The 13,716-nt window shown below is 38.7% G+C and overlaps 1 protein-coding gene across 2 annotated transcripts in view; it reads right to left on the bottom strand.

Moving 5' to 3' along the window:
* Positions 1 to 6,071: 6,071 nt before the first annotated feature.
* TOX3 (TOX high mobility group box family member 3) overlaps positions 6,072 to 13,716 on the bottom strand; it is a 109,158-nt gene continuing 101,513 nt past the window's right edge. For both annotated transcript variants that reach the window (XM_021931960.2, XM_021931961.2), the window contains exons 6-7: positions 13,042 to 13,122; positions 6,072 to 8,603 (exon numbers count right to left, since the gene is read on the bottom strand). In XM_021931960.2, coding sequence (XP_021787652.2) covers positions 7,851 to 8,603; positions 13,042 to 13,122 — 834 coding nt within the window. In that variant the 3' untranslated portion in view covers positions 6,072 to 7,850. The remainder of the gene's footprint in view (positions 8,604 to 13,041; positions 13,123 to 13,716) is intronic.

Raw genomic sequence — 13,716 nt, 5'->3', positions numbered from 1 at the left:
AACTTCGCAGAAATTTAACCCAATCTAAGAAAGATAAGTTGTGCCCATCCTCAAAAGTCATTCTGCTCAGATTTGTTGTTTGTCTTTAGCCATTGACTGAGCCTAATCAGCATATTTATGGGTGTTTGATGATCTAGAAGTCAATATCATTGTCACCTTTTTAGCATCTTTTTTTTTTTTTTTTTTTTTTTTTTGAGACGGAGTCTCGCACTGTAGCTCAGGCTGGAGTTCAGTGGCATGATCTCAGCTCACTGCAAGCTCCGTCTTCCAGGTTCATGCTATTCTCCTGCCTCAGCCTCCCGAGTAGCTGGGACTACAGGCGCCCGCCACCATGCCTGGCTAATTTTTTTGTATTTTTAGTAGAGACGGGGTTTCACTATGTTAGCCAGGATGGTCTCGATCTCCTGACCTCGTGATCCACCTGCCTTAGCCTCCCAAAGTGCTGGGATTACAGGCGTGAGCCATCGTGCCTGGCCTTTAGCATATTTTAATCTTGAAAATGTTCCTTATTAGAAGGCCTGATCTCCTTGCTAACTAAGACTTTAGGATTTAAGCTAGGAAAAAACATACTTTTTCTTCTCTGTTTTTTCTGTCACAAAATTTCTACCTCCAAGCAGTATAAGTAATGGTTTTGTTGCATGCAAAAGGATATTATTGCATTTCCCCCTTGGAATTAGTTTCTGATTTGGAAAGAACTACAATTATATTCACATTCTTTGGCCAAAATATTCTGAGCATCATTTAAAAGTTACAAGCTAGGTATGCCAGCATTTGGACACAATTTATAAAAGTGTTATTATGAACAAAATGGTGTCATTCCTTCCAGGTAACTGTCCAAATATCCAAAGATAGATGTCTTAATTTGGCATTCAAAAAAACACACACGGGGTCAGACTGTATGTAGGTAATTTCTGCAGATGCTATTATTTGTCCCCTGGGATCCCACATACGCAATACCAATTACAGAGGAGAGGAGTAAGAATAGGCAAAAAGGGTGAGGGCTGCAACAGCAGGCCTGAATGATTTGGACTAAAATCTTATATCAAACTTGCAAATTACCAATTAAGGCAGGTTTAGAACATGGCATCATTTTCGCTCACTATGACAAACTGGAAATTAAGGTTCTCTCTGCATGTCAGAAGCATGACAGTAATGACACAACAAGAAATGCTATCAGAAACACCTTTCCTGGTAACAACATATCCTTACACACAAGGCAAACTGCCTGGTAAGAAAAAATAGGCCAAAAATCTGAAAATAAACATAAGACCTGGATCTCAAAAAAATTGCTATTCAGTTGCCTCTGGATAAGTCACTCAAATACCTTGCAAATGAAAGCCTCAAATACCAGAATGCTCATACCTGGTTCTGGATGAATATGTTCAAAAATGTCATTCACTTCTACTCAATCTTAGCAAGTGACCATTTGCAAGGTAGCTTTAGTGCTCTGTTCATTTAAAACAAGGCAATAATAAAATCTTGTGGACTCGGGACGTATCTCCTTTGACAAATGAGTGGTAGCATGCACTGCACTTAGTAAGAGGCATGTGGTCTCAGAAATTGAGTGGTAACTCATGAAGCAGTATACAGTGTTGTTGCTGCATAATTCCTGGGAAGATACATCCCCTATACTGTCTTAGATTTTTCATGCTCAACATTGGAGCGGTTCATTGGATTCCATAAACAATATACAACAATGAACACTTTCCCGATGCTCACCCATCTCAAGCTTCCTTAAATCTTGTTTCTCTTTTTAAACATATAGAAGGATACTATGCCTTGGCACTTTTGTAGTACCTCCAGTCATAACACTTGAACCCCACAAATCAAAGCTGTTTGCTTGAATATAAAAGAATGACAGAGAGGTAGAGAAAATAGACTGGAAAGCATTCACACCAAAAAAAGTGCCATGTGGCATTAAGCCCCTTTGAGAATGTTGGCTACTACTTGTGGCACTCACTCTACCTTACTGCCTGCCTCGCCATGAGGAAAGCAGAGTAATGTTTCTGTTCAGTGTTGTGATGGATGTGTCATCTAGCTAGCTACACATACAAACATATATTTACACATCTTATATACAAATATATGATAGGCATAAATCTGTATCAAATACATATGTCATACACACACGAATATTTGACCTAGAGCGAGGACATATCCATTCCATTTCTGGCTATCCCTCTTAAAAACAAAGAGATATTGAAACAAGCCGCCACCACCCCCTTTGTGCCTCAGTTTCCTAATTGGTTACATGAGGTTAACTCTGCCCTATCTAGAAAGGGAACCAAATGAAGTAATACACAGAAAACTGCTTTGAAAAGTCCAGAGTGCTATACAAATGCCAGGGATAATGATATGTTTCACAAAAGAGCATTATTCCTTTGCTAAGAAGGGTACATCCACATTCACATTTTCTATCTGTGAAGGTTCTTCTTTGAAATTAAATTGAGACCGTAACCAACATCTCTCCCAGTGCTGCCTGAGGTTTTACTCAGCAACAAAGCAAGGGCTTCTTTCATCCTTCATCACATTTGAGTTCAAGCACCAAGAGGTACTTTTTACCAGTGGTGAAAATAGCTTTCTTTTCACAGCAGAAACACAGAAATGAGCTCTCTCGATGCTAATGGAAGGATAAGGCTTGTTCTACAGTTGCCACCACACACACACACACACACACACACACACACACACACACGAAAAAAACACCTTGATTTGATTTGGCTTTGTTGATGGTGTGTTCCTGCACCAGGAAGATGGGAGTGGCATGAGAAAGAGGAGAAAGTACATGAAGCGATGGCTTCATTTATGCATATGAATAATGAAATATTGACATACATTTTCAAGTGGTCATCTTGTTCCATTTTTCTTTCAGCTTTCAGTGCCCCCTGGATGCTCCCCTCTAAAAAAAGTAGATTAAACCCTTCAGCCTTCATGCATTCAATTAATTCTCATCATACCTGCCTTATTTGGATGCCTTCAGCGCTTTTTGAGTTCATCATAATTCCCCAGCAGATCTTCTACAAATCTGACCCCTCACTTCCTCTCCAGTGCTTTTCCTGCTCACCTCCACAAAAGCTGTGTGTCCAATTTTGTTTGATTTTCTTCTGCTGTTTTGAGGTGCCCATGCTTTCAACCTGAATGGATTTTCTCTGCTCTCCCCTTGGCTGGAGATGTCTTCTACTTCTACCAGGATAACTTTTATCTTGGCCTGTTGAGATCCTACACAACCTCCAAGGCACATCTTAAATGCCCATAATTTCATGTAGCTTTCCAATAGCAGTCTCTCCCCTTTCTAAATACATTTTAATTTTCTCAGATTAAAAACCACACCTTTAAAATGGCTCTTAGAGGCACACAAATCATTGTGTCTGTTGGGTATCTTTTCCACCCCAATAAAAAATGAAAGCTCCTAAAGTTCACTATGGCTTTGTTATTTTATTATTTTATTTTTTAAACATTTATTATGAAAAATTTCAAACATATACAAAATAAACAGAAGGCACTATTTGTTTTTGCATCTCTCTGGGACCTATCACAGTGTTTTGCATGTAGCAGAGGTAAATTTAAGTAATTCAGGCCTCAGGCAAATGGAGCTGTCTGTCTGCATATCTGACGTCATTGTCTCCTGGATGGTTAAGCTTTTCCTCAGTAACACACACTGACACACAACCCACACACCTGTAGGATCACAAACTACAAGGATTAAACCCGCTCATTGGCTTTAAAATTCAGGGAAAGTCTTTATTTTGAGGTCAGTTCAGATAATCAGCAAAGCTAACTATATTCGAGGGGATGGGGAGAAAACATTTATATATTTAAGAATATTTTCTAAGAGAATTCAAGTCTGGTTGTATATCTGTTTGATTTTCTTAGTAAGGCACATTTTTTTATAAATGTGTAATACCTGAAGAATAACATACAAATATAAGGGTTTTCTATTAATACCAGGTTTTCTTCACTTTACATTAACATTTTTCAATGTCTTCCCTTCTCAAAACCTCAGACTCCTAAAGGTCTATTTTAGATATTTTTTTAACTTGCGTCTACTTAGCCCATTTTTTGCTAGTACTGAGTGTGTGTGTGTGTGTGTGTGTGTGTGTGTGTGTGTGTATTTGGGAGAGTAGTCAGATCCTTAAAGCAAACCAGAATTCTGGAGTGATAGATTACATGTCCATGCTGTGTCATATCCAATTATCTCAAATTGACTGTACACTGCATTATTCTGTTAGTGCATGGAAGATCAATAAATATGGGGAAAATCCAGCCCAGCTCTCCACTTTCCCATCCGATTCTAGTAGGTCTGAGACGGATCATGCTACTGTGATGTGTACGCCACAGCTAAGGCAGGCAGGTGGTGCATAGACACCATTCAAACTTGGCCTATTCAATCCCAACTCCTCTAACTCTCCATTCATGCATAGCAAAACACCATCTGGTCCTATTTTGCCTCCAGCAATCACAGCTGACCAAAAACGATAATAACAGCTGTTGCAAAACAAAAGCCAAACAAAGGGGGTGGGGGGGGGGAAGGAAAGGTTATATTGAAGTCCAGTGCTGAAAAATGCTCCATGAAGTGAGAAATGGGAAAGAAACCATTCAAATGTCTAAAGCTCACTGAATGGACACAGTGGAGGACTTCTACTTAAACTTGAGATATTAATCCATCTGTCTAGAAAGCCTTCAAACCTCCGTCAGGTGGTAATATATTGCAGAAATTATGCTCCATGAAGGCATTTAAGCTTTTGTTCTTTGAGTCGGGAACTCATGACCCCATGTCAGCTAAAAATGAAAATGCCTTATGTTCTTTCATCATACAGCAGTACAGGTTAATGCAAAAAGGGAACATGTTTAGCCAGAGTAATAAAATAATGTCTACATGGCATTGGGAGAGACAAGGGGTGTGTGTGTGTGCGTGTGGTTGTGTGTGTGTGTGTGTGTGAGATGGAGGTGGTGGGGGTGAGGGGGGTGTCTGTAGACCACTTAAGAGGGAAGGCATTTAGGCCACTTAGGTGTGACACTAATCAGATACCACATTTCTCATGTCTATTTTTCATTATCCTGATTTATTTCTGACCTCTAACAAAAGAAAAAGTGCACCAAGTACTTACTTAAGTCTTAGGAATAGAAACCAGTCATATGTATAAACTGAAAAGTAAATGGATACATAACATGCTTTGTGAATCCTGAAAACAATAATATGGTAACAAGGTTGAGGAATTCTTTTTATGATTCAAGCCTTTTGACATTTTAAATATATAGTTTTGTCTGGTAATTAATTTTATAAACTGCAGTCATTAAGCTTTTTTTTTTCCTCTGGAATTGACCGTCACTGGCTTAGCAGCATTTAATCAAATGTGATAAAACCTAAGATTTATAAAAATCATTTAATAGATGTTACAACACCTGCTTCTAACTGCAAACAGTTGAAAACAGACTTCACTTGCAATTAAGTCTTATCACTAGTGACATTTTTTTCCAAGCAATACTTCATGGGTTTTCAAAATGACAATTACAGAACTAATACACAATTACTGTCACATGTAGTTTAGCAATTAATTTTGAAGACATTTGTCTAAAGGTTTCACAACAGAATATAAAATGGTTATTGTTATGTAATGTTAGTTTCAATTCACAGAAAATCTTTTACCATTCGAGCTCTACTTCTGCTGGGTCTGATGCTAGCAGATCATTTCTTTGTGGAATACAATCACTCCCTTGTAGCTGTAATTAGGCATCATTCTAAGGCTGTTTGAACACTGATACCTGTCAACTAATACATCTTATGAAAAGCTTCAATTTAGACATAAATTTTTCTACAGCAAGAAATCCATAAATTTATAATTAGAATCTCTTGCTGTTCAATATTTGTACATAATACAGAGTAGGAGAGGATTATGAAATATTGAAAGCTGAATTCATTATTCATAACCCACAACATACAGTAAATATTCTCTGAAATACAACAACTTTGAGGGATCCATATTCCATTATTTTTGAATGTCTCACACACAGCAGCTATGAAGCGCACCACGCACACCCTCATTCTTTCCAGATTAGGATTCTGGTCAGGGTTGACACTTGCTGTTTTTAATTTTCATTTTATCATAAGCAGTTTAAGACTGTTGCCAGTGGTAATTTGCAATTTTTATCAAGACCTCTTCATTATAGCTTCTGACAGGACAGATGCTGTAATTAATCATGCAAGACAACTGGGGATAGTGGTCACACTGCTCTCAAAGAGGAACCGCTACAGAGCAAGAAAAGGGGGGAATAAATGGGCACCGAAATAATTATTTTGGCTTAAGAATTAGCATTCACCATCCATTTTAATAGTAATAACACCACAATACCCAGGTAGTTCTAGCCCCCCCGCCAAAAAAACGATTACTTTTTTCTCGCTATACTTACCTTGTACTTGCATCTTTTTAAAAAGACAATTACACAAACATTCCCAATGGGTTGTTTTGCTTTTTTTCAAGGATCTTCATTTCAGGCTATGCATTGTGTATTCTTGGCCATAAATATCATATTTCCAATTGAAAAATGGAAGATGATGCTTGGGCTGAAATGAAACTTGGTATGTGGCATATTTCCCCATCTTACATGTATTCAAGGAACCAAAAATGAAATCTGACATATCATTTTATTTGAAAAGTGAACAGTTTCCTTGTTGTTGCATCAAAATACAGTCCACAGTTTTTACTGAAATGTGTTTATTCTATAGCAAGATAAAAGCATTTTTGTTTTAGTTAAGCAAAATACAAACAACTTAATTGCTGCTATCATAACTCATAAAAAAGTATAAAACAGCATAAAAACACAATAAGCAACGTAGCAATGAATGGTTTATGTCACCAGTGTTTACGTTAAAGCCTCATTTAGGAAAACTTTACAGCACATGATATGAAAACTTACAACTTTGAAAGAAAATATTTACATTGATTATTCAGATGTGGTGTGCCTTTTAAATAGTCTACTGGTATTACATCATAATAAAAACTCTTGCTTTTTTCTTTTTAAATCTTAACTTTTGTAATAACTGTTCTCATTTAAGTGCATTTCCCTTTTAAAAATACAGTGTTTTTATTTTTCGAAACTTGTCACTCAAAACACGGAATATAATATTCACATTTCTTTTCTTCTAATTGGAATGAATATAATGGGCTAACAGTGGCCATAGATATTGTTACAACATATACTGTGGTTTGATTTGGAGAAGTCATGGATAAAAAGTGTGAATAAGTCAATAATTGAATTTAATCACTTGCATTTTTTTTTCTGGAGAGATTTAGGAAAAAAATAAGAGCTTTGGCAAAAGTCTGTGATTTACATTATTTTTTTTCATGACAAAAAAATGCCATCAACTATTCACGTCATACAAATGTTTGTATGAAACTGGATCTTCATATTTCAGGTAGTTACAACTGTGCTTTTTATTTTTAGGGCTTCAGAAGTTCAGATAGCCTGGAAGTGTGGTTTACTCACTTCTAGAGAAATAAGGCCATTTTCTATGACTCAGAGAGGCCAGTTTATAGTCATTAATATGTCCCAGGATTCATTAAACAGTTTGATTCACATATTGTAGGTATAGCCTGAATAAATAAAAAAGGCATCACATAAAAGAGCACAGCTTTTCTCGTTTAAAAACAAAGTGATTTATAGTCAGCTAGAAGATGTTACTCAGCTACACTGTAGTTCTTATTGCCTATCTAATAGACACTTGAGAGGACCGTTTGATCTGTTACACATTTCTGCATAACCAACACCAACTTACAGGTTTCAGCCACATATGCTTTACCCTCCTATGCCACTCTCCTCGGTATATGCAAATCCGTCTGCCACATGCGTCTTCAGAAAATACTGACCTGCGATAATACTTGAGTCTGTGTCTGAGACTGTATTTGCGACTGGTGCTGCTGAGAGGCTGGCTGGGGGCTCCCGATGGCAGGGATGGGGGATGTTATCTGAGAGGCGACGGGAGAGTGCTGCCGAGGAGAAGGCTGAGACTGGTGCTGCATGTGTTGCAGCTGCTGCAGCTGGAGGCGCTGCTGCAGCTGCTGCTGCAGCTGCTGTTGATTAATTTGCTGCTGGAGATGCTGCTGCTGCTGCAGGTGCTGCTGCATGTGGTGCTGGAAATGCTGCTGCTGCATCTGCTGCTGGATTTGCTGATGCATTTGGTGCTGCTGGAGTTGCTGCTGCTGCATCTGTTGCATCTGTTGTTGTTGTTGTTGTTGCTGCTGCTGCTGCTGCTGCTGTAACTGCATCTGATGCTGCTGGGTTTGCACCGAAGGGCTCACTTGGGTGGAGGGTGCTGAGCCAACCATGGTCGTTCCCATGGAGCTTATCAGTGGAGCCCCAATGTTCGAGGGCATGTTGGCTGCAATGGTGACTGATGTGACAATCTGGTTCATGGGGAGTCTCATGGTTAAGGGTTTGGGAGCGATTGACCTAGGGAGGGATTGCTGGAGAGTCTGAGGTGATGCTGACACTGTTCCATGTTGAGACAGTGGAGTGTTGAGAAGGAGGGAGGATGTCAGATTGGTCGACGCCAGGGTCTGCTGAACAGAACGGATGGTCTGGGCTTCTGCTGACTCAGCAGCAGCCTGCATTTTGGGGGAAAAAATTCCAGACTGTTACAATACATAAGTATTTAAAATATTTAAGCATTTTTAGATATTATAAATTGATTTTTTTAATGGCCACCATTATTCATACCCTCCTGTATCTGTACTCTTTGTCTTGTGACTTTTTCACTCCTCCCAGATGTGGAGTCAAATCCCCTACCTCCTTGAGTCTGGGCTGCTCTAGTGCCTTTGCTTTGGCTGACAGAATGCCCTGGCAGTGATACTGTCCCAGTTCCATGATGAGGCCTCAAGCCTACCCCTGCCATATGCATGATGACAGATATGTGGCCCAGTTACCCACCCCAAGAGTCAGTTCACTGCCATCCAGCCAACTGTGATCAATGTGAATGAGTCCAGCCCCTCCAACATGCAAGCTGACCCCAGACAGAAAAGCAAGACTAGCTGATTCTACTACGCCTGGCCTAGATCTGAAGAACCAGCCAGCTAACTGGCACTCTCTGAAGATAAATGCTCATCTTGTACCACGTCACTGAGCTTTGGGGATGGTTGTTACACAGCACTATTGTGGCAAAAAGATAACTCATACACATATTTAACAGCAATAATTCTTCTGCATTTAACTCTGTACTAAGGACCTTACCACTGAGTACCATATGTTTAAAGGCAACAGAGTACAGGCTGCCTGAGTTCAAACGCAGTTCTCTGACTTAACAACTTTGTGACATTGGACAAGTTAATTTACTCATCTGTTCCTGTTTTCTTATCTGTAACATTGGGTTATACGGCTTCTTTCTTTCTTTCTTTCTTTCTTTCTTTCTTTCTTTCTTTCTTTCTTTCTTTCCTTCTTTCTTTCTTTCTTTCCTTCTTTCTTTCTTTCTTTCCTTCTTTCTTTCTTTCTTTCCTTCTTTCTTTCTTTCTTTCTCTCTCTCTCTCTCTCTCTGTCTCTCTCTTTCTTTTTTCTTTTATTTTTTGTGAGATGGAGTCTTACTCTGTCACCCAGGCTGGAGTGCAGTGGCACGATCTCGGCTTACTGCAACCTCTGCCTCCCAGGTTTGTGCCATTCTCCTGCCTCAGCCTCCGGAGTAGCTGGGACTACAGGCGCCCACCACCACACCCGGCTAATTTTTTGTATTTTTTAGGAGAGACAGGGCTTCACCATGTTAGCCAGGATGGTCTCGATCTCCTGACCTCGTGATCCGCCCGTCTCAGCCTCCCAAAGTGCTGGGATTACAGGCGTGAGCCACCGTGCCCGGCCAGGTTATATGATATTTTTCTTGTGCAGAGGTCGTGAGAATTAAATGAACTCATATGTTAAGCATTTAAGAAAGTGCCTGGTCCATGGGAAGCAACAAATATTAGCTATTTTTATTAGTTAACAATTACTATTACCAGAAAATGGCCACTGGAATACTTGAAAGCCCTGTATTGTGTGGTTATTTATAACAAGGTTCACTCAAATATAAGAAAACCATTATTGGTTTCCTCAGAGATACCAAACTGAAGTTTTCACAATTTTAGAAATGTTTTAGTTCATCAACTATTTTTGAAGATTTCCAGAATTTATTAAAGGAGTCATAGATAAGGGGGAAATGTTCAACTTCATGGGACCAAATCGCCTGTTAAAAGATAAACAGCAGATATACGGCTGAACATAGAGAGAAAGTACTACTTTTTGTGCTAAAAACACTTCACTGCCTCCACAAAAGGAAATTCTTCCACTAATGCAACAGTGGAATGATTCATTCCAAAGACAATTTTTTCCTTGTATTCTTCATTTGATTAGGATGTTTTGGGGGGAGTGTTGCAGGGGCACCTAGGAGACATCAAGCAGCCATCTACTATCTTTAATAATTGTATATTTCTAAATTTTTATGACTCTGATTTATAAAATCCTACTGTTGGAAAGAAACCGAGATGTAACCTCATATAGAGTCATCCAGTGTGTAGGAATAGCCACCTCTGATGTCTTCTGTTTGAACACATGTCATTATCGTAAGGCACTCCCCTTCAGTGGACAGCTCTCCGCATTACAAAACTCAGTGCGGCTGCATGTTCCTGAACGGTCATGTTCTAAGGTCTTAGGGTAAGAAGCAACCTATAAATATTCAAATTTGTCTTCAAAAAACCATTAAATCACCCATAAAGTAGAATACACACAGTAAGCATGTACATAATTCTTATATACTCTAGTAGTTAAAAATTAACAAGCTAGTCTTAAAGAAAAAAACACAAAGAAAGTCTGTATTTCAACACCTGGGCAGCTCAGTTGCACAGTTGTGCCTTTAAGATGCTGCCTTAATGGTAAATGGAGATGGGTGGATGATTGCAGAGTTCTTCCTTGCCTGTCTTCTTGCTCCTTTATGGTTTAATAGTAAGCTTCCATGAATTTCTTTGGTTGTTGTAAAGATTAAAAGGGATAGCAGAGTCATATCTTAAGCGGGGAGGTCTGAGGCTCCGCGTGTAGAGGCATAAGTTAAATGTGCATATGATGCAACCCTATTGATGTTTCTGATGCTGGGGCTGAACTCTCGCTCCCTGTAAGCTCACCCCTTGGATGAGTTCTCCTCTCTTGGGCACAAAGATCGACTTCATTTCTCTTATATGACAGCCCTTATATTTGAGGACTAAGATCATACGCCTCCAAGTCCTTGCTTCCCTGATTCTTTCAGTTATTCTAACCTGATGTGATTTTCAGTCCTCACCATCGTGGAGGCAACGCTCTAGAGAGACATCAGTTGATTGTCTTCTCTCTTTACATTGTGGGATCCAAAACAGAACCAATTCTTTAGAAGTGGTCTAACAATCACTGTACAATTCGATGCTGCTTCCTGTGCGATCACTTCACACTTTGGGTTCAGGTTGAAATTATTCTAAACTTATACCTAAAGGACCATATTCGTTGCCTCACAGTTCTTTGAACAGAGATTTAGGATCCTCTCAAAGCACATTTACTGAATTAAAAAACAAACAAACAAAACCCTATTTTAAATTTATTCCTTCTAAATTCTCTCCTATTGATTTTTGTTTCCTTTTTGGTGCCATTGAATTTCGTCTGAAAATATTTCTGAATCCTGATCCTAGCATGCAATGTATAAGTTTTAAGTTATCCCTTCTAAGTCACTCACAGACTTCATGAGCCCAATCATGGTTAATACTCCCTGAATGCCTTTTGAGATACTGGATCTTGGTTTAAATAAATCCATATACAGTCAATTATTCATGCTCTAATGCACAAAATCACCTATACCTGCTCTGGATAAATGAATGAATAAATGATCCACTTAAGAAGTACATGCACACTGTTGCTCTATTCACTTCACTCCATCTAATTAACCACCAACTATACTTTAATTCTTAACATCTGCAGCCCATGCAGTGAGCTGTTCTTTGCCGATGTACAAGTCTGAGTACAACATCAGTATATCTTCCAGTATGTGTCTTCCAGAGTCTGAGAAAGAGGTTTCGCTATTGACCTGATAAATGTTTTCTCTATCTAATGAAGTGGGAAGTGTCCTAATAGCCGTCAACAAAGAGAGGAGGACCTCTGTTGATCTGATTCTGAGCAGCTGCAAATGCTAGATCTTGATACAAGTACTTAATACAGATAATATAAAGAAGAAACAACTCAGGTGAAAAGAGAAAAAAGGGAATGAACCCTTTTAAAACGTCTTTGAGACCCTAGGTTGTACTTGAGACAGCAACAGTGACAATGAAATTGTATCTCTACTTGTCAGAAAAAATTTATCTAGAGCAAAAATATATTATATCAAATTATCCTTTCCAAAACCTCTAAAACCTATAAAGGCAAGAGAAAAAGCTAATTAAATGTTAATATAATGTAACAACTCATATTCCTTTGGATTAAGGTAATTATAATCTACAGTGACATTTGCTTGGGATATTGGTGCATTTTATAACACACCAAGGTCCACTGTATACTCTCTATATAATACATATAGTTTTTGTTTAGTACTTGGAATATAATGTCATTTTAAATGATCATGAGGTTTATTTATTTATAGGATATGGAACAGTTTGGTCAAAAATGCAATGCCCCCCTATCATAGTCATATTACCACAGGAGAATTTATAATATAATGTCCAAAAATGCCTGACAAACATACCTCCCAGTTTAAGCAGAGGACATTAACACAGGTCCCAATCTCTGACCAGAAGAAAGCATAAGAGCCTATTTAAGATTTATATATATAGGTACATACACATATATAAAGATCAGGGAAATCTTTCAGAAACAACTTAGACTCGGCCGCTTAAGTTAACTCATATTTTCAGATCATCATTTGGGTAATCTCTAATGGAAACACCTAAGTTTACAAGTTGTTCAAGATGCCTTTCCATCGGCTTTTAGGGGAGCTGCAGTTATGTTTTCAATGCTTGAGGGCTGTTTTCCATGCTGTAACTATTTCGGACCCTGGCCGCCCCTGCCCAGGTTTACCTTAGAAACGAGGCTGGCCCTGTATGCCGCCAGGGCCTTCAGGTATTCTTTTTTGGCAGCTTCTGTTTTCCTTTTATATACCTATTAAAAGACCACAATTAGCACCACCTTTAGCGTATAAATTCTCAGCTATAAAATAACTGCTGCACAAATTAGGTCACATAAACACAACTCACATAAAAAGGTTGGTCTCCTTGGCTTTGATTTTTAAATGTTAGCGTGTGCACACGTGCGCACACACACGCGCGCGCACACACACACACACACACGGATATTAAAACAAAACAGAACCCTGCCACCCTCACTGGAGCACAATTTTTATATTTACTATCGCAAATAAGAAAAAGATTTCCAGTTGCAATACGGATTCCTTGAGAATCACTTTTTCCTGAGAACAGCTGAAAACCTCATGCTAAGGCAATAAATAAGGTAGCAAGAAGAATAAGCTTTGCTGCAAATGGCTTACTTTAGAGAAAGTAATGAGTTTCTCCATCAATGTCTTCTTTCCCTCAGATACCTTTCTAAACTATACCAAAACCAGAGGATAAAAACAACAGGTAGAATGATGAAGACAGAAGAGAAAAGAGCAAAGCATTTCAACCTTGGTATTCTTTTGGAGCAAAATTAAAAGTCAGAAATCATCCAAGCTAGGAGATTTCCATTAGTGACCCCACT

This window comes from Papio anubis, chromosome 18 (assembly GCF_008728515.1).
Source record: "Papio anubis isolate 15944 chromosome 18, Panubis1.0, whole genome shotgun sequence".
Classification (NCBI taxonomy): Eukaryota; Metazoa; Chordata; class Mammalia; order Primates; family Cercopithecidae; genus Papio; species Papio anubis.
This window is presented reverse-complemented; position numbering and strand designations above follow the sequence as displayed.